Here is a 23,338-nt window from a genome sequence, read left to right as displayed (position 1 = left end):
GTGCTTCCTGCGTGTTAACTGTTTGTGATACCAACGATGCCATCAATGGGTTCGCTGAATGTGACACTAACCTTCCTTCGGCGGTAAAGAACAAAATTCGGCAGCTAGCGATGAAATTGGATACAGTGTAATTTTTCGCAAACAGAGCATTTGCCATATTTAGCCTCGTCCGCTCCTTCCAGACACAATTTGCTGATCCTTGGCTGTGATGAAGCCTCTGATATGAGGCTGTTTCCTCTGAAATCACCAGCGTGCCCCTTATACGGCTCTCGTACCCCAGCGTGCTTTTCAAATCTACTTGACTTTCACTTACACTTGTGATATAGGTTAAGTACTGGCGATGATTAAGCAGTGAACTTGTCCCATCATAAACTGTGCCGCTGACTTGCCATTCCCTGTAGTTCGCCCTGCGTCAGGCACTTAAAAGCAAAGTCACATTAGATGCAGGAGAAGATTTTGGCCTTGTCATTTTTAGCTGTAGCCTTATGGCCAATGCCCAGAGGTGCTTACAGCACAAGAATACAATGGCTCGCATTATTCTTTGTTGATGACCAATATTTCAGAGCGCTGCTCCTTGCTCGTACTCACTTTTTTGACACCCGCCGGAAGCGATGCAGAATTCATTGGGGGAATAATTAAGATTGAATGTATGTCTTCCATATAAAATGTTAAGGGGCAGCAAATGAAATTACAGGGTTGGATATGAAGGATGGACTGTAGTGCTTACAATGTGAAGGATGGAAAGGGGTTGATATACACCTTCTCTAACATGCCCGTCACCAATGTCAAATGGATCTAGATCGTAATATTGGGGATCCAGTAATATCTAAAATTAAATAAGTCTCAGAACTCAATATAGTAGAACGATGACCATGTAGTTACAGATTTTAGGGAAAAAGAGGGTTCTAAATGGAATCAAAGTGGCTTACTGTGTTTTCAACATTCAGAACACATTTATGCTCAGCCTGGCCTAGGAGAGGGTGCATTTAGAGGGGATTTCCAGTGTAGTTATGTAATTCATAGGGTAGGTCATCAATAGGGATGAGTTGACCAGTTGTGCTTTGGCAGATTTGGACAAATCTCGAAAAAAGTTGAGTTTGGGCATCCGAACTGATTGTTAACACTTGCAATTGGAGCTGGCAGCCATTGTCTGTGTTAACTCTTTAATTGCCGGGGACACTTTCGACGACATTTAAGGAAATCTACCATCACAGACCTACCTAATAAGGTAGATTCTGTGGCAGGTTCATCCATTGGATTGCAGCCCAATCCTTGTTTTACCTAATACTTTAGTGCCCAAGAACTTTGTAACACTTTTATCTGATAAATATGCAAATTATCTGAAGCAGCTACTGGGGCATGCAGTAGCCGCACCATGAAGCGAGAGCTACGGGTACTCCACGCCACAGTAGCCTCGTTGAATCCCTCCTACCCTCCCATCTTCAGAGTGCAGCAGCTTCACGCACTTGTCTGAGAAGCCGGAGTTCTGCGCATGCGCAGTAGGAGGGTGGGGGGATTCTAAGAGGCTACTGGGGCGTGGAGTAGCCGTAGCTCCCTTCTCCACGTTCTGGCTACTCCACGCCCCAGCAGCCTCTTCAGATAATTAACATATCTATCAGATAAAAGTTTTACAACGTTCTGGAACACTAAAGTATTAGGTTAAAAAAAAAAGATTGGGCTGCAATCCAATAAATGAACCTGCCACAGGATCTGCCTTATTAGGTAGATCCGTGATGGTAGGTTTCCTTTAAAAGAGGGAACGCTCACGATCAGTGTCGATAACACTGAACCCATGTGTTATCAGCAGGGGGATCCCGAACATCAAACCTGCTGGTTGTAGTCCGAGTTTGGGGACCTAAACCCACAATGTTTGGTGAGGACCCAAACATTGCGGTTCTGGTACGCTCATCCCTAGTTATCAGTATCATATCAATGGGTGACACCCATGACCACCATGGATGAGCTCATTCAGTCTGCCTCTAGCAAGGGACATAAGGAACGGTGTCGGGGGAACAACTGCAGACTCTGCTTAGTGGCCAGGTCAGGTATCTACATCAAGTGAATGGGACTTGGCTCGGTAACTACATGGAGAATAGAGCCGGTTCTTCTGGACATGTTTTCTGTGTTTATAGTGATGCAGGAAACCATTGCTAAAACTACTAAAGGGAATTTCTATTCACACAGTTCTATAACAATTCTCCTCTTTACTCCCAGCTTTGCCTTTAGTTTGCCCTGCTGTCCCCTACTCACAGGCATCCAAACTTTGATAGAATATCCTCATCAACCTCAGATTACTCCTTTGTAATCTCACCTGTAGCGCATTCGAGTCAGACAAAGAACCCGCATCCGAGTCACCACTTTGTCAGCGAGATTGCTTTCCCGTCCAATAATTGTTTTTTTTTCCCCTCATGCCACTTCCTCTTTCTCCCCTCCGATGTTCACCGATTGCTGAAACGAATCGGGTAAAGAGGTCCGCCGCCTTTGTTTTTAGCGTCATTCATTACCCCCGGTGTCTCCCTCTTGTCATTGGCTCCAATTCGAAACCCCTGTCAGATCAACTTTAAACCTCCTTCCTCAATGTCTCTATTAGTTCTACCGTATCACAACCTTTCCCCCCCCCACCCGACAATCTTAAAGAAAAAGATACAGTGTAATGTTGCTTTACTTTCCTTATTGTTCTTTGTTGAGATGAACAAAGCATTTTCTACAGTGGCTATAGCACATAATTATACAGCTTTCAATAGCAGTGTCTTGGCACATATCAAAGTTCAGAAGAGGCTTTGGAAAAAAAAGATGTTTTGTGGCAGCCTAGGGAGGGTCTCATCTTTCCTTCAGAAAATAGTTCAAGGCTCTTCTGTCAAGCTTCCCTACTTAGAGCTTTCTCTCCTCCTGCTTCATAAAGTTTAAAGGGGATTCAGTGGAGCTCTGTGATCTCTTTCCTTTGAAAGATTGTGCACAGAGCAGTCCTTTGACTTCAAGAGTTCACAGATTCATGTCTTTAGGTATCATATGTCTGACCTTATCAGTTACTCTATTTAATGTAGGAGAAAAAGTCTAAACTCTTTGTGTAGGTCTGTTTTGCATCTGTGAAATGATTTGGTGAAAAGACCATCCTTTTTAATACACCACAGAGAAGCCATTTCTGGCTGTAACCTACCCTGTGGATCTTTTGGAAAAGACTGAGAAGGAGGAGGGGGGGGGGGAGAAGGAAAAAAAAAGTGCGGCCTTGTGTCTTGTCTACGGATGATTTCGCATTCACAAGGCAATTATGCAATAACAGTCCCATACAAAACAAACCTTTTTATACCGTTTTCCGCCTTCCCACCTCTATCTGGTGCACCGGCAACATCGGCTCTTCCCTTGATGACCCAAAAACCCCTATAATAAATTGTGATATGTGGTCGACTGAACCCGGACGGGACGTAGCGTTTGTCTTGCTGTGACCTACCCTTAAGGCCCTTATAATTAATTGTCCTTTAGAGATGAGGAAAGTTCAAAGACAGTGTGCGCCGGCGATGTCTATTGTCTGACATTCACATCTCCTTCATTACACAGAGGAAGGTTATCAATAGGCCCAATCCTAACAGCTGCGAGTGATTCATTAGGCGTCCAGCCCGGAAATCAATCAGTTTCTCCGACTTCTATAAAAGGGGTTGAAGCAGTGGAGATGTTTTTCGGTGTTCGTTGTAATTATGCATCTTACGATGAAGAAGTTACGTGGAATGAAGCTGTTCACAAGAGAAGATTAGACCAGAAAGTCCATGGATATGACATTAAAAGAACATTCTTGATTAAGTGTTATACGACCGACTTGGTACAGAGGAATGGAAATCTGTACCTCTGACGAGTCTTACAGAGTCTTAATCATAGAAGTTATGAGTTAAGTCGTGTTTAAAGAAGTCAGACCCTGTTAGGAAAGGGTTTAGTGAGTGATCTGCTATAACAACAGGAGTCCCTATGCACCCATGTAACTTGGGACAACCCTAAGTCTTGTAGGATCACCACTTGAAAGCTAACGTTGTAGGAGTCTCTCTAGTAGTGGATACTGTGCCGATCGCTCAATGTACAGGCAGTCCCCGGGTTACGTACAAGATAGGGTCCATCGGTTTGTTCTGAAGTTGAATTTGTATGTAAGTCGGAACTGTATATTTTATAATTGTAGCTCCAAACTAAAAAAAATTTTGCCACAGTGACAATTGGATTTTCAAAATTTTAGCTGAAATGGGACCAAAGATTATCAAAAAAAACTTCATGACAGACATCTTACAGCTGATCATTGCAGTCTGGGCCTAAAGAAAAGCATCCAGAGAGGTCACCAGAGGTCATAGTGGACAGAGTCCATCTTTAACCAAATTATCTAACTAATCTTCATTGAACTAACATGTAACACATGAAATTACGGCATATTTTCAAGCAGATTTGGCTAAAGATTTTGCAAAAATCTTGTAAAATCCTCAAGATTTTCACCACGTGAATGAAAAATGTTCAATAGATCTTTGACAAAATGTTCTGCATAAAAATCCATTTTGCGGATCGACGCGTTAGTTAAGAGGATAACAAAATTAAAAACATTGAATTTGTGATCCAGGTAGAAGTCTTACCTGGAATGAAGTATAAATGAAGTATAATAAAAGTAATAATAAAAGTAAATGAAGTATAATAAAAGTAAAATTAAGAAATAATTAAAGCATAATAAAAATCGACAAATTGTAAGGCCTGGACACAGTGTCATTGTTACTATAGTATAGAAATGTATTCATTATATATCATTGCATTTCACTTTATTTATATGTTTCTGTATTTTTTTAAGACCCATACAAAAACCTGCAGAATTAAAAAAAAACACTTGAGTGTCTATTCATTTTTAAAAAACTGCATTAAACTCTAAAGACATCAAAAACATTTGGTAAACTTTTCTGTAATTTGCTATAGACTCTTAAAAGTAATATTAAAGTTTTTTTGGGGGGGGGGGACCCAAAACTTTGTATGGGCAACATTTTGGAACCAACCTAAAAATTATCATTTCGGGGGGAATAAATGCAGTCAGACTTGTCATACTCATACTTAGTTAACTTACAAATAATTTGCATAATCTAAAGTAAAATATTCCAGTCTAGAGTCAGTCTATAACTTCTGGTATTGCAGTGACTTTATATACAGGGGAAAACCTTTCTTAGGAATATTCACATCAATGTTTGTTCAGTAAGTTGAATCTTGGGAGTGAGTTGTGTTCCTTGACACAGGACCACGCCGGCTCTTGATACTCTTAGCAATTTGACCTCCCTGTCACTGGTGTCAGTCTTTAGCCCGTGACCCCGACTTGTCAGACGGCTTGAGAAAACCATGAGGAATATCCAATTTATAGAGATTCTTGCATGGCCTGACTAGAGCGGGATCATTGTTAGCAGAACTCCGGAATATGCCTTCTGCTCGGCTAAACAGCAAACACGGCAAATCATTCATGCAACAGGTTGTCTGTACTTAAGAAGAAACCGTAGATACTATCAGACGTAGACACAGCTCATACAGTAATGCATAAAAAAAGTCTCATCAAAAATTAAAGCCGCCCTTATGAATCTTTAATTGGAAGCGATGAAAAGGGACACTGGCGAAGCCAAGTGTTTTGTTTCCAGATTCTCTTCAGGGTTTGCTCGCTATTGTGTCTTCACTTTCTCAAGCCGACATTCACTTTACAAACTGACATAAGTCACTTCTGAGCAGACAGGCAGCTGCCTCCACGCAAACACCTAACGTATTCAGTGAAAGCCGCTGTCAGGTGACGGGGGCCTTTTAGCACTTTCCAGACCCGACGCTTATTTCCATCACAACTAAATAATGTTTCCTGCAGGCAACGCTTACATCTTCCAGCAGGACCAAGCATCGGGACATTAACTATTCCATCGAAACAAATGCACTTACACTGCTGGACAAATCCCAAGAGCCTTGTAGACTGCAGGTTTAATATGAAACAGATAGATAGATAGATAAATAGATATGATGTAGATAGATAGATAGATAGATGTGAGATAGATAGATAATAGATAAAGATAGATAGATAAGAGATAGATAGATAGATATGAGATAGATGGATATATAGATATGATGTACAGAAAGATAGATAGGAGATGGATAGATATGAGATAGATAGATAGGAGATAGATAGGAGATAGATAATAGATAGATAGATATGAGATAGATAGATATAAGACAGATAGATAGGAGATAGATAGATATATATGAGAGATAGATAGATAGGAGATAGATAGATAGATATGAGATAGATAGATAGATAGATAGATAGATATGAGATAGATAGATAGATAGATATGAGATAGATAGATTGATATGAGATAGATAGATAGATAGATAGATAGATATGAGATAGATAGATAGATAGATAGATATGAGATAGATAGATATGATATAAAGAAAGGTAGATAGATAGAGAGATAGATAGAGAGATAGATATGAGATAGATAGATAGATATGAGATAGATAGATATGAGATAGATAGATAGATATGAGATAGATAGATATGAGATAGATAGATAGATAGAGAGATAGATATGAGATAGATAGATAGATATATAGATAGATATGAGATAGATAGATAGATATGAGATAGATAGATATGAGATAGATAGATATGATATAAAGAAAGATACATGGATGGATATGAGATAGATAGGAGATAAAATAAATAGATAGTTTGGATGTAAAAGAAGGCAGTACAGATTTGATAGAACTTAGAATAGAGTGATATGAATTTAGAGATATATAGATTTAAAATGAAATAAGACAGATAGAAAGGTAGATGATATATATGATAGATAGATGGATAGATAGTCAGATATAGGCACATCCGTGAAAGCCAATCTGGCATTAAATATGATTATTTTATTTTGGTGCTTTTTCATTTTTTTTGTAGAAAAATTTTAGCTCAACTTTTCCGCTGCTTACACCACTCTGCAAAAGAGAGGCCAAGGCCGGATGGGATGACACATAGCCTTCATGACTTTGTAGACTCGAGTACTTACATGGCATAAAACTGTAGGCAGTTAGAAGCACATTGACTTCATGGCCAACAAATATTAAGATGTCTCATCTGACACTACAGGGAACACATAGACGTGGCACTCGGATATCATGTAGAAGGAAAAAAACCTTGCCCTTGTTCACTGTGCAGTTTCAGCCCATAGCTTGAAAATTAATTCAGTAACTTGGACTGGTGTAACATCTTACCCATCTACAGAGTTGAGTAGAGGTAGTCCTCTCCCAAGCTCTCACAAATCCTTCTTGGCCTAGAGCAGACACGTGACCTCATTTGGCTGTCACACTGGAACTTTTTGACTCCCAATGAGGTCCAGTAGCCCTCCCACCCTTCTCCTACCACAGTGGCTGAGACAACTGTTGGAACACTTGACTTCCTGTTTTCTCATGGCTTGTTTCTTACCCCACTACGTAATGGATCTGAGTGGCTTTGCACCTGAAGAAGTTTCACATTATCATCTGGATACATGTAATAAATCCAGAGTAGTTTTTGCTCAACTCCACAGATTTTGCGACGCAACCTCTATGATACCTCCCTATAGATGGCCTCATAGTAAAATTTAGTTCCTTGTCTGAATATCCCAGGGAGAATCAGGATGGTAATAGGACAGAGCAGGGATGCCGCATTTCTCCGTAGCCTGGATGACAAAGACAATAACCCCCTCTGCTGCTTCCTTGTGTTCCCTTATATAAGAGCTAATATTATAATCATATACATGACTAAAGCATTATATAAAAGTAATAAAGTGATAATATGTCTGCAGCAAGTGACTGCGCCCGTCTAATAATCCTCTACCCAGCCTACAGCCTCCGTCTTATTAAATCCTGGCAATTCTCTGCCTCTTCCTGTTGTTTTTTAGGGCCGCGACAAATGAGAAATTGTGATTCTCCTCTCGGCGTATAGATGCATGAGGGACGTTAAAGACTTGTATTTATTTTCCCCCATTTCACCTTGTGTACAGTCTGGTCTGTGACACTGATGGTGATTATGTCATTATTTTACTCTGGGGGTCTCTGGCACATCTGCAGAACTGATGTACATCTCCTTTGTTACGCTGGCATACGTCCCATATCACCAATGCTTCATTAGCCTTAGTGACTGCCTTCTTGCCAGACAAGAATGCCCAAATCTGAGCTTCTTTTGTGTATGCTTGTTCATTTATTCATCTTTGCGTTTCTTGTGCCTTTTTTTTTTTTTTTTATCTCCTTGTATTTCTAAAGAGCAGATGTCTGGGCCCCCCTTCTCCCATATCTCCTGAGTCGCATCGGGAGAAGAAAAGTGACTCCTTAACCCCTGTGGGATCACGCTGACCGAAAGTGACCTTTAGCCTGGGTTTTACCCCTAGAAAAAAAAAAAAAAGCTAAAAAACAATCATTTTTCACCGTCTCGACAAAGTTTTTTTGAAAAAAAAAACACAGTTATTTTTCTGGCTTCGTACAAGGAGAAGTTGTATTGATTTTTCTCTCATGTGGGGAGTTTTTTTTTTTGTTTGTCACCGACCTAAAAAGAAAAATACAGGAGAACTCTCTCCAGAACGGCCCTTATCATATTAAAGTTTGTTTGCCCAGCTTTGTAGTGGATGTTAGCAGAACGTTTGAAGGCCGCATAGCTTTCAAACCTTGGTTGCAACATACTGACCTCTTTAGAAACCAACTTTATCTGGATGAGAAAACTCAATTCTGTTTAACAAATTGTCTACCGTGCCAGGATTTATCTAGAAGCTGAAATCTCACTATTGATTTTTGGGTTTTTTTTTGGGGGGGGGGGGGGTGAATTTAACTTCCAAAGAATGCTCCTAGTTCCAATGAACCATATGGTCGTGTTCATTAGTCAAAACACCTTCTACCGTGTCCTCTTAATGTATAACGTCGCCAGGTGTTGTGTTCACAACAGGTTAATCTTAGGGCAAATACGCGAACAAGATTGTTGTGGAAAATAAAGTGGTTTCACTACTTGGTCTAAGGATATCCTGGCAATAAACCTATCACCGTGTCCCTCTGCTTCGACCCCTTGTCATGATGCTAAGTGTTGGATTTCTCTATAGCATTGCCAATGGAGAAATAAGGTATTACAGAGAGTCCATTCAAATTCTTGGGTTGTCTATGTAATATATGACATGTCAGGTCCTCTTTGTAACTGCTTTCCACTGAAACCAAGAGATGAGGACTCCATCTATTAACCCAGAATCTCCTTATAGGGTAAATCACAATGTGGGAGATTTACTTACCCGGCCACTGGAGATCCCCAAAAGTGCATCGTCCGACTCCAATGCAATGTGCCGCGATTCACTAAGATAGTGCGCCCAATATCCGGCATGTGTCGCTTCCCCGCTCAGGTCCCCGGGGTTCACCATCTTTGAATTTGAATATTAAATTCTGAATCAGTCAGATGATGATCCAATGGTACGCCCCCCGATTTCTGTCACATGAAAGCCAGTGCAGCTGCACTAAAATCCAATCACGTGCGACACAATCCCCTTCTAAATCCCTGTCACAGTGGCGCAAATCCCGAAAACCATGAACAGTCCAATGGAAATGTAATCCGCGGACCCTTAGTAAATAATCCCCAATGGGTTCTCCAAGATAGACAACCATTTAACTCAAGAGTCTGTAAAAGACCAAGGGATAGAGTAGAAATTGACATTTTAGGGGCTTATAGGAGTTAACAGAAGGGAACCCCTTGTACAGGACAAACACCAATCGCTATTGCAGAAGTACAGCTCACCTCTATTTCTGGAGGACTATTGCCTCACATGGAAAGGCCATTGACTTTTCTGCACACGATTTTATGTTTCAGTTCTCCTGTCGTCGTATAGAAAAATAGCTGATAACCCAAAGTCTGATTATCTTTCCTTTTGGAAAAAAAATATCATATCCTTCCCATATGTGACCAGTTCTAAATAGATGAGCCGGAATTCTTAGGAGATTCCGCCATCCTTATATGTCTTACGATCCAGAACTTTTACGTTATCTTATTTAAAGGGGTTGTTGGTAACTTCACGAGTGAATGTAAGTGTTTTGAGTATGAAGACCATAACCCCTAATCTAATGTTGGCAATGCACTCTAGTGGACGTAGATGTCTTCTTTAGGAAGAAAGGTGTCATCCAGACAACAATGTCCCCACCAGATCGCCGTATCGAGCAAGTAATCCTTAATCTTCTTGTACAAAGTCGTTTCTTCACAAGTCTTATCGGAGTGTTAACTTTTTAATCTAATTTATAAGAAATTCACTAAATCCATTTTTCTAGCCGGCCTATTATTGCAATTAACCTTCTTTGTAGACCATCCCAGTCCTCCCCAAGTCCAGGAGAAGACATCATGTACCGGGCTGTTAGGAGGAAAGGTTTCTCCTCAGTCAATATTTACAGGACAAACAGCCGGGGGTAGCAGAGTTTGCTCAAGGGAATCATGTGCACAGAAGGGTGAATGAATCCTCGGTAGAGCGCTCGAACTGTTTGTCTCATTTCCTCAGGTATCATTTGATCTTATGTTTTTTACTCTTTCAACCTTTTTGTATTTGGGTTTCCTCAGCAGATGATGATATGCACTGAGGACTGACCGCCTGCTGTGCAACGTGATTGATATTTGTGTGTGAGCCATGACAGCTAAGGCTCTTTTCACACTATGTCTGTATACAACGGGAAAGCTCCCGCGACATGGATCAATTCACCGAGTCCTTGGTATCCAACAATTACATAAAATGACTGTATGGAGTAACACAGTAGACTGCCCTGCACTATACAGAGGCCTCCAGTAATGAAAACATACTTTGGATGATAACCTTAGGCTAAGATCTCACCTGTACTTTTTTACTCAATTAATAGCGGACGGGTAACAAAGGTCCATGAAATTCAATGGGAAACGAAAGGTGTACAGATAAATTAGTTTCCATTGTACTATCCTTAAAGGACATTTACCACCAGGATGAAAGACTGTATGCAAATGAGCCCGAGGGGTTCTATTAACACCTAGGGAGCCTGGAGCCCCTCAGGCTCTTTTGCATGCAGTCCTTCAGCATGGTGGTAGATGCCCTTTAAGAGTGTAACAGAAAGCCCAGGCATAGGTGGGAACTATAGGAGAGTTTGACTGTGTATAAGTCGAATCATGTCAATTGTTCCACTGCTAAATAAAGAAGAAACCGTGAGATTAATCATATGCTGGGGCGCGATGTACCAGTTTATGATGCAATCTACACCCACCCTATACCCACCGGATTTATCTGGAGGCAGATAAATCTGACCAAGGTTGCGCCTCCAGACCAGTCCAGAAACTGGCACAGATTATGGCCAGTGCACAGATGCAAAACAGGAACACCCTGCAGTAGACTACTGTGCCGCTGGCCGCACCGTGGCATGGAGGTGGCATAGGGGGGGAAATAAGTGCAGTTCCAGGCCATGTGCCAGGAGCTGCGCCTATTTCAGAGCTTGTACGACAGGATTCGGGTGCACAAGCTCTGATGAGTCACCTAAAGTTTTTATCAGCATTTTCATCTCTAACTATGGTCTATGTGGTGCGGGTACTGTACTTTTATTTGTGAACTGGGTCTTTAATGAGCAATAACTGGATCCAGGTTGCCGGACACTTGGCACCAAAAACTAAAACCATCAATCAGAGATTTGGAATATAACAGTAAAAAAAAACATAGCAAAGACTCATTTAAATCAAATATTTGCAATACTATTCAGTGAAACAGCGCCTCCAGTGGCCAGATGTTGTCATTTCTGCTTCAAATGATTCACACTTATCACGAAATTTTCAGAACTGGTTAATTGAAGAATACAACACAAGTGTGAACAGAGCCAAACGCATTGAAAGAGTGCAAAAACAGCCATAGATTTTTTATAACAGTGTGGAAATATATATATATATATATATATATATATATATATATATATATATATGTGTGAAATATTGTGATTCATGTCTGAAAATGAACTTTTCACCAAAAATGCAAAAATGGCTAATAAAAGGTACAAAGTGTGTGAACAGGGCCTTACACATTGATAGACTGCAAAAATAGCCTTTATTTTATAGCAATGCACCTTTAGTGGTGAAATGTAATGATTCATTCTCCAAAAATGATGTTTCCTAAAAAAAATTCTATTATAATTATTATTTGTAAAGCAAAACGTGCAAGTGTGAACACAGTAGAGAGTGCAAACATAAGCCACAAGACGTAATAAAACACTGCCCCTAGTGGCCGGATATTGACATGCATGCTCGAAAATACAAAATAAAAATTTTAATAACAATCTGATATCAAAGAGAGAAAAAAAAAAGAAGCACCAGGAATAAAAAAAATTAAAAAAAGGAAATTAATAAAATCCAGGAAAAAAACATGTAGCAGAGGGGGAAAAAATTATACTAAAAAAAAAAAAGGAAATTAATAAAAACCAGAGGGGGGAAAAAGCGTAGCACTGGGGAAAAATTATACTTAAAAAAATTATTTAAAAAAAGTCAATAAATAAAGATCAGAATAAAAAATGTATACAGAAAAAATGTTTTTAAATTTTTTATTTTATTTTTTTAAAAATAGAATAGATATTAATAAATAAATAAATAAAATACTGAATTGGAAAAAAGAATTGGCAAAGTCAGTGAACGTTCTATGCTCCAGGCTATCCACTTATCGAGTCTGGCGGGGGAGGGGAGGGGCTTTATTATTTTATTTGTTTAGATTTTTATTTTTTTTTTAGCGTTTCATGATTGTAAAACCCATCTGAAATATTCATGCAGAATTGTCTGAGAAGCAGTTTGTGTTTTATTTACTGCACAGGAGAACAGCCTCAGTGGATTAGTTCTACAATACCCGTAACAAAAGCTCGACAGCTGATGCATGTGATGTTAGGAGGTGACAAAACAGTTAAAGTATGCTCTGGCTACAGGCAAGCAGTCAGCAGATGCAGACAAAAGGATTTGTGACAAGAATAACTTGAGCAGTCAAGAGTATCCAAAATACCAATACCCTTTTCTCCTTGACATTGTCTTCTTCTTACTGTCAGCATTGTATTGTCCTTTTATAGGCAAGAAACCTAGAACTCAACATTTATCCTCAGACGCAAGACTTTCTCCATATTCTGGGAAAACTCACTAGACCCAAAATGTCTAATTGTAGGTGTATAATGAATATATAGATAATGGATAGATACCAAAGCTATGAGATGGGTGGATGGATGATAGATACTGTAGCTATGAGATGGGTCGATGGATATATAGATAATGGATTGATACAGTAGCTATGGGATGGATAGATTAATAGATAATGGATTGATACAGTAGCAATGGGATGAATGAATGGATGGATAGATATATAGATAATGGATTGATACAGTAGCTATGAGATGGATTCATGAATAGATAGCTAGATAATAGACAATGGATAGATACTGCATCTATGAGATGGAAAGAGAGGACAGATATGAGATTGATACATTGATAGATAGATAAGAAATAGATAGATAGATAATGGATACTGCATCTATGAGATGGAAAGAGAGGACAGATATGAGATTGATACATTGATAGATAGATAAGAAATAGATAGATAGATAATGGATACTGTAGCTATGAGATGGGTGGATGGAGACAGATCGTATGTATGAGATGAATAGATACTATAAGTTAATGTTGAAATGATGGGTGGATGGATATGCATCAGATAGAAAGACACTATAAATAGATATTGTATAAGAGGGTTAAGGGTGATAGATAGATATGAGATAGATAGATAGATAGATAGATAGGAGATAGATAGATATGTGATAGATATGAGATAGATAGATATGAGATAGATAGGAGATAGATAGATATGAGATAGATAGATATGAGATAGATAGATGATAGATAGATAGATAGATATGAGATAGATAGGAGATAGATAGATAGGAGATAGATAGGTAGATAGATATGAGATAGATAGATAGATAGATAGATAGATAGATATTAGATAGATAGATAGATAGATATGAGATAGATATTAGATAGATAGATAGATAGATAGATATGAGATAGATAGATATGAGATAGATAGATAGATAGATAGATAGATATGAGATAGATAGATAGATATGAGATAGATAGATAGATATAGAGATATATAGAGATCAATATTGTAGCTATGAGATGGATGTACTGTAAGTTAAAGGTGCAAAGATAGGTGATTATGGGTAGATCGACATATGTAAGATGAGTGGATGGATATGTATTAGATAGATACTGTAGATAAATATGATAGACAAAGATAGATATTGTATCTAGATAGAACTAAATGGATACAATAGATAGATACGATAAATAGATATGCAGATACTCTTGATAGATATAAGATGGATACAAAATGGAAGGATGGATAGACACATACATTAGATTTGTTAGATAGATATTGTAGCTATGTGATAGATAGATAGATAGATAGATAGATAGATATGAGATAGATAGATAGGTATGAGATAGATAGATATTGTAGCTATGTGATAGATAGATAAATATGAGAGATAGATATGAGATAGATAGATAGATAATAGATATAAGATGGATAGACACATAAGTGATATGTATAAACAAGATATCGGCTTTATTTTGGACACATTACATCTGGACAGATTACATCTGTATCTAAATTATTCCTATGTAACATTCCTGTACACATGGGATCCAAAAAGTTGTGAACACAACTAGAGGGAAGACTTCTGTGATGTATAATAATCCTCTCTCATCGCTCTAGCGTCACTTGGATGTCACGTTGTACTTTTCTTTAGTTGCAGCAGGTATAATCACCTGTGATCAGGTCGGATTCGGAGGTTTAGCATAGTGATGCACTTTGGTAGTGGCTAAGGGTTAAATTGTTCTCCATGTTGGAGCCTGGTCCACAGCCACGGCCTCCTCTTTCCATGGAGTTGGTGGTGGATCTACGAGATAACATGGACTCCAGTCAGACAATGCCCGTGTCATTTGATCATGGCAGAGTGTAGGGAGATGACTGCAAACAAGCCGGCGTTTATTTTACAAGTGTTCAGAGCGAGCGGTGGCTTCTTCAGAAAATAGGAGAGGCCGTCTTCCGTTTAACCTTTGTAATTCCCCGTCTATTCTCTCTGACATTCATTCAGCTGCCAAGAGCGCTTGGCAAGGCTGGGGCAGTGCACACGTTCCAGTGACCGCTAACCTTGGTATGTCCTGACACTTATGATGTGTATCTGCAGGACACAGAAGGCAGGCAGGCTGCTATGTCAGGCTTTTATTATGGACTGCAGATGCTGGGGACAGTCAGTTTAATAAAACAAATCAGCCTTGAAGGTAAAGCAACTGAGAAGGAGGAGGAGAGAGGAGAATCTTGTGCTGCATGATTGAAATGATGCAAAGTCTCCCATGAAAAATAAACCCCCCCCCCCTCTGCTCACTATGGGTCGTCCTGCAAGTGTCACGCCGTTTCTTCAACGTTTTTGTCCAAAAACGAAGAAAAAAGTTATTCCGGAAAACGTTGTGGTCATCATAGAATGGAGTCACATAGATGAGTGAATTATTCACAGAATTTTAGTTTTTCTGTAGGATTCAATTTGGGTACCGATGTTACCAGGAAATTGGTGTATAACCGCTTTAGTCCACTAAAAAAAAAACCTTTTTTCATAAATAAAAGTCCTATCTCGATTCGTTAGATTTTTAAAAATTTCAAATCTTTTAGTTTTCTGTAAAACGATAATAACGGAGAAACGGACACTAACGACAACCACGTCGGTTGAAGTCAAATGAGATTTTAACTAATAATTGTCAAAATAATTATTTTTAAAAATATTAACCGATTTATAATTATCAACATTTTAACTGATTTATACAAGATTCGTCCAAAACGAATCAGAAAATATTTGGATTTGATTCAGTGCCTGAAAATCTTTAGATTCATACCGAGTTTACGAATTCATCTCTGGTGACAATGTAGCTGTTTTTGGAATATATGTGTCACATATTAACGGGGATAGATTTTTAGTAAATCTTTTTTTCAGACCTACTATAGTAGGTCCGAAACTTTAACCCATAAGGGTCTGTGTTTTTTGTAGATTAGGTCAACACAGTAGGTTCCCATACAGGCACATATAAACTCCATCCATATTTAGTTTTACCAGCCCTTTAAATACAAATCATAAGTATCCACAGGCCCCAATGCCTTATGGGGTAAGAGTTAGGTTCTTTTTGGTTTGGATGGGGTCATTGTACACTTTTATTACTATTTAGGAAACTATAGGTCCACAGGAATCTGAAAGCACAAATAGACCAACGTTTGATACCAAATCCATATACATTGGAAGCCTCCACCTCAATATACATCAACATATATCTCCAACTGTGACCCGGATCAAACTCCAAAGATCAGGGACATGACCTGGGACTGCCTTTGCTCCAAGGCCTTCGCTACTTGGAACCTCTGGTATTACTAGGACACGATATACGGTAACATTGCTATCTGGGCACCGTATGGCGCTGGTATCAGACCACTGTCTGTATTACATTACAGCATCACACACATGTTTTGCCTAGAGGCCTCAGCAGATTTGATACCGATGTCCTACGCCAAGTAACACTCTCAGCCCTGCCGCATCTGTGGGAGGAATGGAAGTGTATACATTTTGTGCTAAATCGCAGACCAGAGCTTAAATGGCCGCAATAATCCGTATTCCTTCACTCGGGAGTTTTGCTTTCTATTATCATTTGTTGTCTGAGGCCTTGTCCCTCGGACCTGTACTGCCAATTAGCTGTAAGAGCGTAAAATATTTAGATGTAATAGTCGTCTACAAGAAGTCTCCTGGTAGCCCATACACTTCCTAAACCCTGTGTCCTCGGCCAATGATACCAAACATCAAAGACTTTGCTGCCCGACACCCGCAGTGCAGTATAAACACAAATATATCATGTGTGTAGGGTTTAGAGTAAGGATCCATAATACACTGTAGACCTATTTGCACATCCTGGTGTTACTGTGGCCAGATGGGGTTGCCCCGACACAAACTTTTAGATAAAGATTCTATATTATACATCCCCATCCAGCCAACAGCCGGGGATTCATATCACATTCATTTTATAGATCAAAGAAGTTTTATAGCATTTGCTATTAACATGATTTTTAGAATGATCCAAGTGATCAAGTGAAGAGTTGACATTTCCATACATCGTACTGCGCCACCCTTTGTCCACAATACATAGCACTGTGCACGTCTTTCCAATGATGGACGCACATGCTTTGTTGCACTTCCCACTGCCAAGGGTTCTTCTTCCCGCTGCATGCAAGCCATTAGAAATCGCTTCTTGCCCTGCTTGTCAGGGTAGGGGCAAATTCTCTACTCTTGCATGGCATTCGTAGTAGCACTACAGCCTTGCAGCGCCGGGGTCCTGGGTGTAAGTTCCATCCAGGTCAACATCTGCAGAGAGTATGTTCTCTCCTTGTTTGCGTGGGTTTCCTCCAGGTCCTCCCGGTTTCCTCCCACACTCCAAAACATACTGGTAGGTTGATTAGATTGTGAGCCCCATGGGGACAGGGACTGATTTGGGAAGCTCTGTGCAGCGCTGCATAATCTGTGTGCACTATATAAATAAAGAATTATTATTATTATTATTATTATGTGTTCATAGTACATAGCAATATGCACGTCTTTCCAATGATGAACACACATGCTCAGTCACCCTCCCCACAGCCAGGGACAGCTGTGTCCATAGTTGCTGGTCAGCCAGTAGAAATAGCTTCTTGCCCTGCTTGTCAGGAATGGAGCAAATCTTCTGCACTAACATGAAAAAAATAACTATAATACACATACAGAGGGATGTTTATGCTGACTGGGGCTGTATATGAATCTGTATAGAGCCTTTATTAATTATTAAGTGGGTTATGTGTAGGGGGGTGCTGCAGGGAAACTGAGCTAGGTCTAGCTGCTAGGTCTCCCCTCTTATTTTAGCTGAGGAATGGGAGACACAACTTGTCCATTTTATTGACATAGGACCATCCTAGCTAGCATGGATTATACAAAACATTTCTACAATCTGGTGTGAAGAACAATGACATTTTTATTTAGTTTAGACCGTCTCAGTCCTCCTCTATAAATCTTCCTGGCTATGGATCTCTGTCAGATATTGTCTTACTGTATTGTATTATCCTGTCCTTTGTACATGTCAGACGACCTCCTGCAGCCATCTTGGCATGACACACTCCAAGAGAAATCTTATAAAGATCTCCGGCCTTCACAAGCTTAACTTTCTTCCCTATTCTTTTTCCAAAGATGAACATTTGTCATTAAAGTCCTTCTATAAATAGCCGCCTTTAAATGCAGATGACAATAGATGTCTGCCATAATTAGAATGTGCAGGTGCCTGGTAAGCCCTCTCCTCGCTAGGAAGAACTGTCTCAATCCCCTTTGAAGAATCAGGGGGCTCGAAACTAAAAACTTTATTAATACCATTGTCTCCTTGTATCAGCAGGTTCCGGAGAGATTCCTGGAAGTGGCGCAGATCACGTTACGAGAGTTTTTCAATGCCATTATAGCCGGCAAAGACGTTGATCCTTCCTGGAAGAAGGCCATATACAAGGTTATCTGCAAGTTGGACAGCGAAGTCCCTGACATCTTTCGTTCCCCAAACTGCCTACAAGAACTTCTTCACGAGTGATGATTCCCTTCTAGTTCTGAATGTACAAAATTGACTTTTTATTTTTGCCGCCTGCCCCCCTCTACCCTCCCCTCTGCTCCCCTCTTCAAGTTTGTGTGTGTGAGTGTGATTGCATCCGTACAGCCGTGTGTACTTGACATACACAGGCTTATAAATTCTGTAACATATTTTATTTATATCCCCCTCCCCTTTATAACAAGTGAGTAGTTACGACCGATCCTTCTCGACTAAACGTTTTATTGCGCTCCCTGTAATTATTACCGAGCACAATAAGGACGACGAGTCTGACGTGTAAATAGTTTATTAGGGCATTTAAGAGAAGTCTATGTACTTACTGTTACTTTTGTCATTCTGTTGATTTATAATCTGCTTTTTTTTTTTGTTAATTTCATGAAAAAATCCACTAGTTAGTAAACTGTATTTATGTATACGTTCGCGGTAAACTGTATCGGTCATCTCTGCGTTAGTCGGTGTAGCCATCTTGTATCTCCGGAGGTGCCAGCCCTGGATATATAACATGACTGCAACTACTATACAAAAGTGATGCCTTTAAATTTAATTCTAAAACATTGCCGAGTAACTTTCCCGCTGGAAGTTTAACCGTTTCATCTCCCGAGGGAATATTACTCATGCGATGTCGGAGTAGATTTCAAAGAAATAACATGGCACATATAAGAATGGTTACTGTTCTTCTGATACTTGAGCTACTACGTTGGCAGGGAAGCTGCCATCTTGTCTACTGGAAGGTGGGTGCCTTTGTCTTGTATAGTTTAAAGGGCCTACCACCTGTTGGCAGGGAATTCACCTTGTGGCACAATTGTCCTCATCTCAGCACAATGCGGGACTCATTCTTCAGTTCACGGGTTGAATAGTTGTGATATTGGAAGTTATAGCTACACAGTGGATGGAGAATGCTGGTGCGGAGAGGGGTCCTGCTTGGGTTGACGTGGTTCTTATGGGTGATGTAAATCTACACAAGGCTTGGGCTCTGCACAGGCCTATTAGAGGGGCACCGATTGTTTTGGGCCCCGTCTCCTATACCTAATCATCTCTCTCTGAATATTTAGTGCCTGTACAGCCGTGTCTTTTTGCATCACCCTCATCTCATGTAAGGGTCGGGCATGTTAATGACTACTGCACAAAAACCAACCCGAAACCCTTTCAGGGCCCGTGGAAAGTCATAGCACTGTGAACTATGTGAAAAAAAAATTGTGGTCATCACTGGAAACTTCAAAGATGATGCTGCTATCCCCCGTGTAGGATTTCGGGGGCTTAAAAACAAATTTTTCATAAAAATAAGTCATAAGTATTTTACCTGATTTTCTTTTTAGGAATAAAAAAGCAAAAAGCTGCACATTCTTTAATAGGTTTAGTAATTTTTAGTAAGCCTAAGGGACGGGATGACTGACCTCATTTGCAGTGACTGTCTTTGAGTGTTATTGAGTGTAGGGTTAATTTTGTGAGGTAGGTAGCTGTACCGCGACTCGGTTATTTCACATGACTGGTGCAATGATGACTTTAAAGGGGTTGCACAGATTTTTTGTGTTAGGAAAAAATCATTATATAAGAATTTTTTTTTTGAGACTGCTTATTCTGGATCTGTAATCCAATAGGCAGTCACCCCGCATTACAAAATACATCAGGTAACCCCTTTAAGTCTTAATATAGTCTACGGAGGGTTTTGTAAGTAGAGCAGGGGTAAAACTTCCATTTAGATCTTTTAATTTGATATTTTAGCTTAGATGACAGGACACCGTTCTGACGGATCATCTCACTGTTCAATATTTTGGAAATGGAAATGTAATATATCGTCAGACAAAATTTCTGTCCCAGGAAAGTTTTTTGGACAGAAAGCAAAAACCGAAGGATTACATGAACCTCTATTGGTTTAGTCAGTATGTGTCAAGCTGCTTATCTGCTTGGGACTGTAGAAGATGTCCTTGCACAAGACTGTCCTCCAGGGGCCCCTGTTTTCGGCACTTATTAGGTCACGTCCTTAAACACTTTGGACTTTGGTGTAATAATTAACCTATTCTGCAAGGCCTGCACTCAAGTCTCCCACTGCAGATCACAAAGACTGTGTTATCGAATCCACACACCATGGCACTTGATATATTCCTTTTTTTATATTGTACATTTCTAAATATTATATTGGTTGGACAATAATTGTAATAAAAAAAGTACATGTAATGTAAAAAAAAAAACAAAAAACATCCCTTTCATTTGTCCAAATTTGGTTTTAGAATAAAAAATCTCCTAAGGCACAATGGAAAATCTTGCCATGGACCCCCAATGAGTAAATATAATGTATAGTACTAGTCTCATATGGAACTTTTTGGACCCTTCCGTCTGGATTCAGGGATGCAACTAAAATTTTTCATCTTTTTGCAGATTTCGATGATGGAAATCTGGAGCCTGTATTATAAGACTGACTCAAATCAGCACAGACCTTCCCTGTAGTATCTTCCTTAAGCTTCCCATAGAACTTAGGTTCTAATGTTGGCTGAATGCAGCAATTTTGGAGATGGTCTCCCGATTCTCTACTATGTTAGGTTGTTGAATTTGATACCTGATGCCCTTTCCCCATTCAGAACATACAACCTCATTGGTCAAGCCAAGTGTAGGGGCTTTATGGAGGGAAGGCCATCTATCGACAAACGTTACTGGGCAAAAATTAGTCACAAAATTGAGAAATGTTGATACAGGTTGTAACGTTTTTAAACGTTTTATAGGATAGAATATCGGTAAATTGTGAGATTCCGGAATTTGAGCACTTTAACATTATTGTTGTTAGCAATTTGTATCTTGTTGTCTGTTTGCAGACTGGGGAAGCGACAGTTTATTGTCCCCTCAGGGACTAAATTAATAAACGATTGGCCCAACCCAAAAAATAGCCGCTTACTTACCAGAATCTTTTCAGTTTTCCCGTTTTGACTTTGAGGCGTGAAAATATATCCGTTTGATTACATGGCGAACCTGATATCTGCAATTTCACTTCATTCACAGCAAAATCTGCTGAGAGATTGAAATGCATCAAAGTAATTATTGTCAGCACAAAAAAAAAAAAACCATAACAAAAAAAATTCAGCTGACTTCAGATCCGGGAGGACAATTGTACAACGCCTTGTCATTATTGGCACAAAACACTACAGCACAGGCAGCCATTGCGCCTATCTGTGGCATTTTTAGACAAGTTTTGTTTGCATAGCTCTGGGTCGGTACATCCCGTCTCCTGATTATTACTCTACCTGGTGATATAAAGGTAGATGAGTGTAGGTGCTAAACCTCAAAGTAATGGGGTCTACTTATAAGTCAATAGAAACACGATGAGCACCATTTTTTTGGGTTGGGTTCCCCAACTTATGGCTAGACAGCCAGATACCTAAGTCACCCTAATGCAGAATATTTTATAAGACATTACTGTACCGGTTATAGGCTATACAGACTTTTTGGGCTTCCCTTAAGCTCCACTAGGATAGATTTATATCCAAAACATAGGTTTCTGATTTACTATTTTGATCTTTAAAGGGAATACATCATCTCAATCTTTTTTTCAGAATTTTTTTTATCTTTTAGTGGTTGATTATTTCATTCTATTTTCTGTACCTGACTATGGGAGTGGCCGTCTTGTCTAAGCTGCCATTAACAGCATTCAGAGGTTTGCTTTACAGCAACCACATGGGTTATGGAAACATGATGTCTACAGATTGACTTCTGTGAAGGATCTATGGGGCCTTTGCAGAGCTCATTGTGCAGGGGGGGTGAGTAGACAAGCCGCGAATCTAACCTATTGGAAATGGATGATTCTGTGTTATCTATAAACAGTATAGGTATTCGCTATCATTATACTCTTATGATAAAGGGATGACTTCTGTGAAGGATCTATGGGGCCTTTGCAGAGCTCATTGTGCAGGGAGGGTGAGTAGATAAAATAGTGAATCTAACCTATTTGAAATGGAGGATCCTGTGTTATCTATAAACAGTATAGGTATCCGCTATCATTATACTCTTATGATAAAGGGATGACTTCTGTGAAGGATCTATGGGGCCTCTGCAGAGCTCATTGTGCAGGGTGGGTGAGTAGACAAGTAGTGAATCTAACCTATTGGAAATGGAGGATCCTGTGTTATCTATAAACCGTATAGGTATTCGCTATCATTATAATCTTATGATAAAGGGATGACTTCTGTGAAGGATCTACGACCTTGCTCTGTGACCTTTGCAGAGGTCGTTGTGCAGGGAGAGGGAAGTTGCAAGCCTATTGGAAATAGATGATCCTGTGTTATCTACATACAGAATAGTATTAACTATCATTAAAATCTTATGGAAAAAAGGGATGAGACTAAAAAAAAAAGTGTCTAAGACTATTTGTAAGATGCAGGATTTCTAGATTTTCAAATAGGAAAAATTTTTTTTCCAAAAATGTTACAAAAAAAGTTACAACTTGTTTTTAGCACGTGATTCCCTTTTTTCCCGGTTACACACATTCCCTTTACAGCGAATCCTTCTCTTGTGAAGATTCTCTATTGGCGCTCATCTCGCTGCCTAAGAATAGATGAATATTTGAAGGCTGATGTGTCATAAATCTCTATTCAGATAATTTAGGTCTTTCAGTAACTAAGGTGATTTACGACTGAATTATGG

At 39.5% G+C, this 23,338-nt stretch overlaps 1 protein-coding gene across 6 annotated transcripts in view; it reads left to right on the top strand.

The window, feature by feature from the left end:
• PROX1 (prospero homeobox 1) overlaps positions 1-21,813 on the top strand; it is a 75,135-nt gene extending 53,322 nt beyond the window's left edge. For 5 of the 6 annotated variants that reach the window (XM_072140139.1, XM_072140141.1, XM_072140140.1 and 2 more), the window contains one exon: positions 18,506-21,813. In XM_072140139.1, the coding sequence (XP_071996240.1) occupies positions 18,506-18,694 (189 nt within the window). In that variant the 3' untranslated portion in view covers positions 18,695-21,813. The remainder of the gene's footprint in view (positions 1-18,505) is intronic. The other variant, XM_072140143.1, reaches the window with a different exon arrangement.
• Positions 21,814-23,338: the final 1,525 nt, after the last annotated feature.

Source organism: Engystomops pustulosus, chromosome 3 (assembly GCF_040894005.1).
Source record: "Engystomops pustulosus chromosome 3, aEngPut4.maternal, whole genome shotgun sequence".
In the NCBI taxonomy this organism is placed as follows: domain Eukaryota; kingdom Metazoa; phylum Chordata; class Amphibia; order Anura; family Leptodactylidae; genus Engystomops; species Engystomops pustulosus.
The sequence above is the reverse complement of the archived record's forward strand: the minus strand, read 5'-3'. Positions and strand labels throughout refer to the sequence as shown.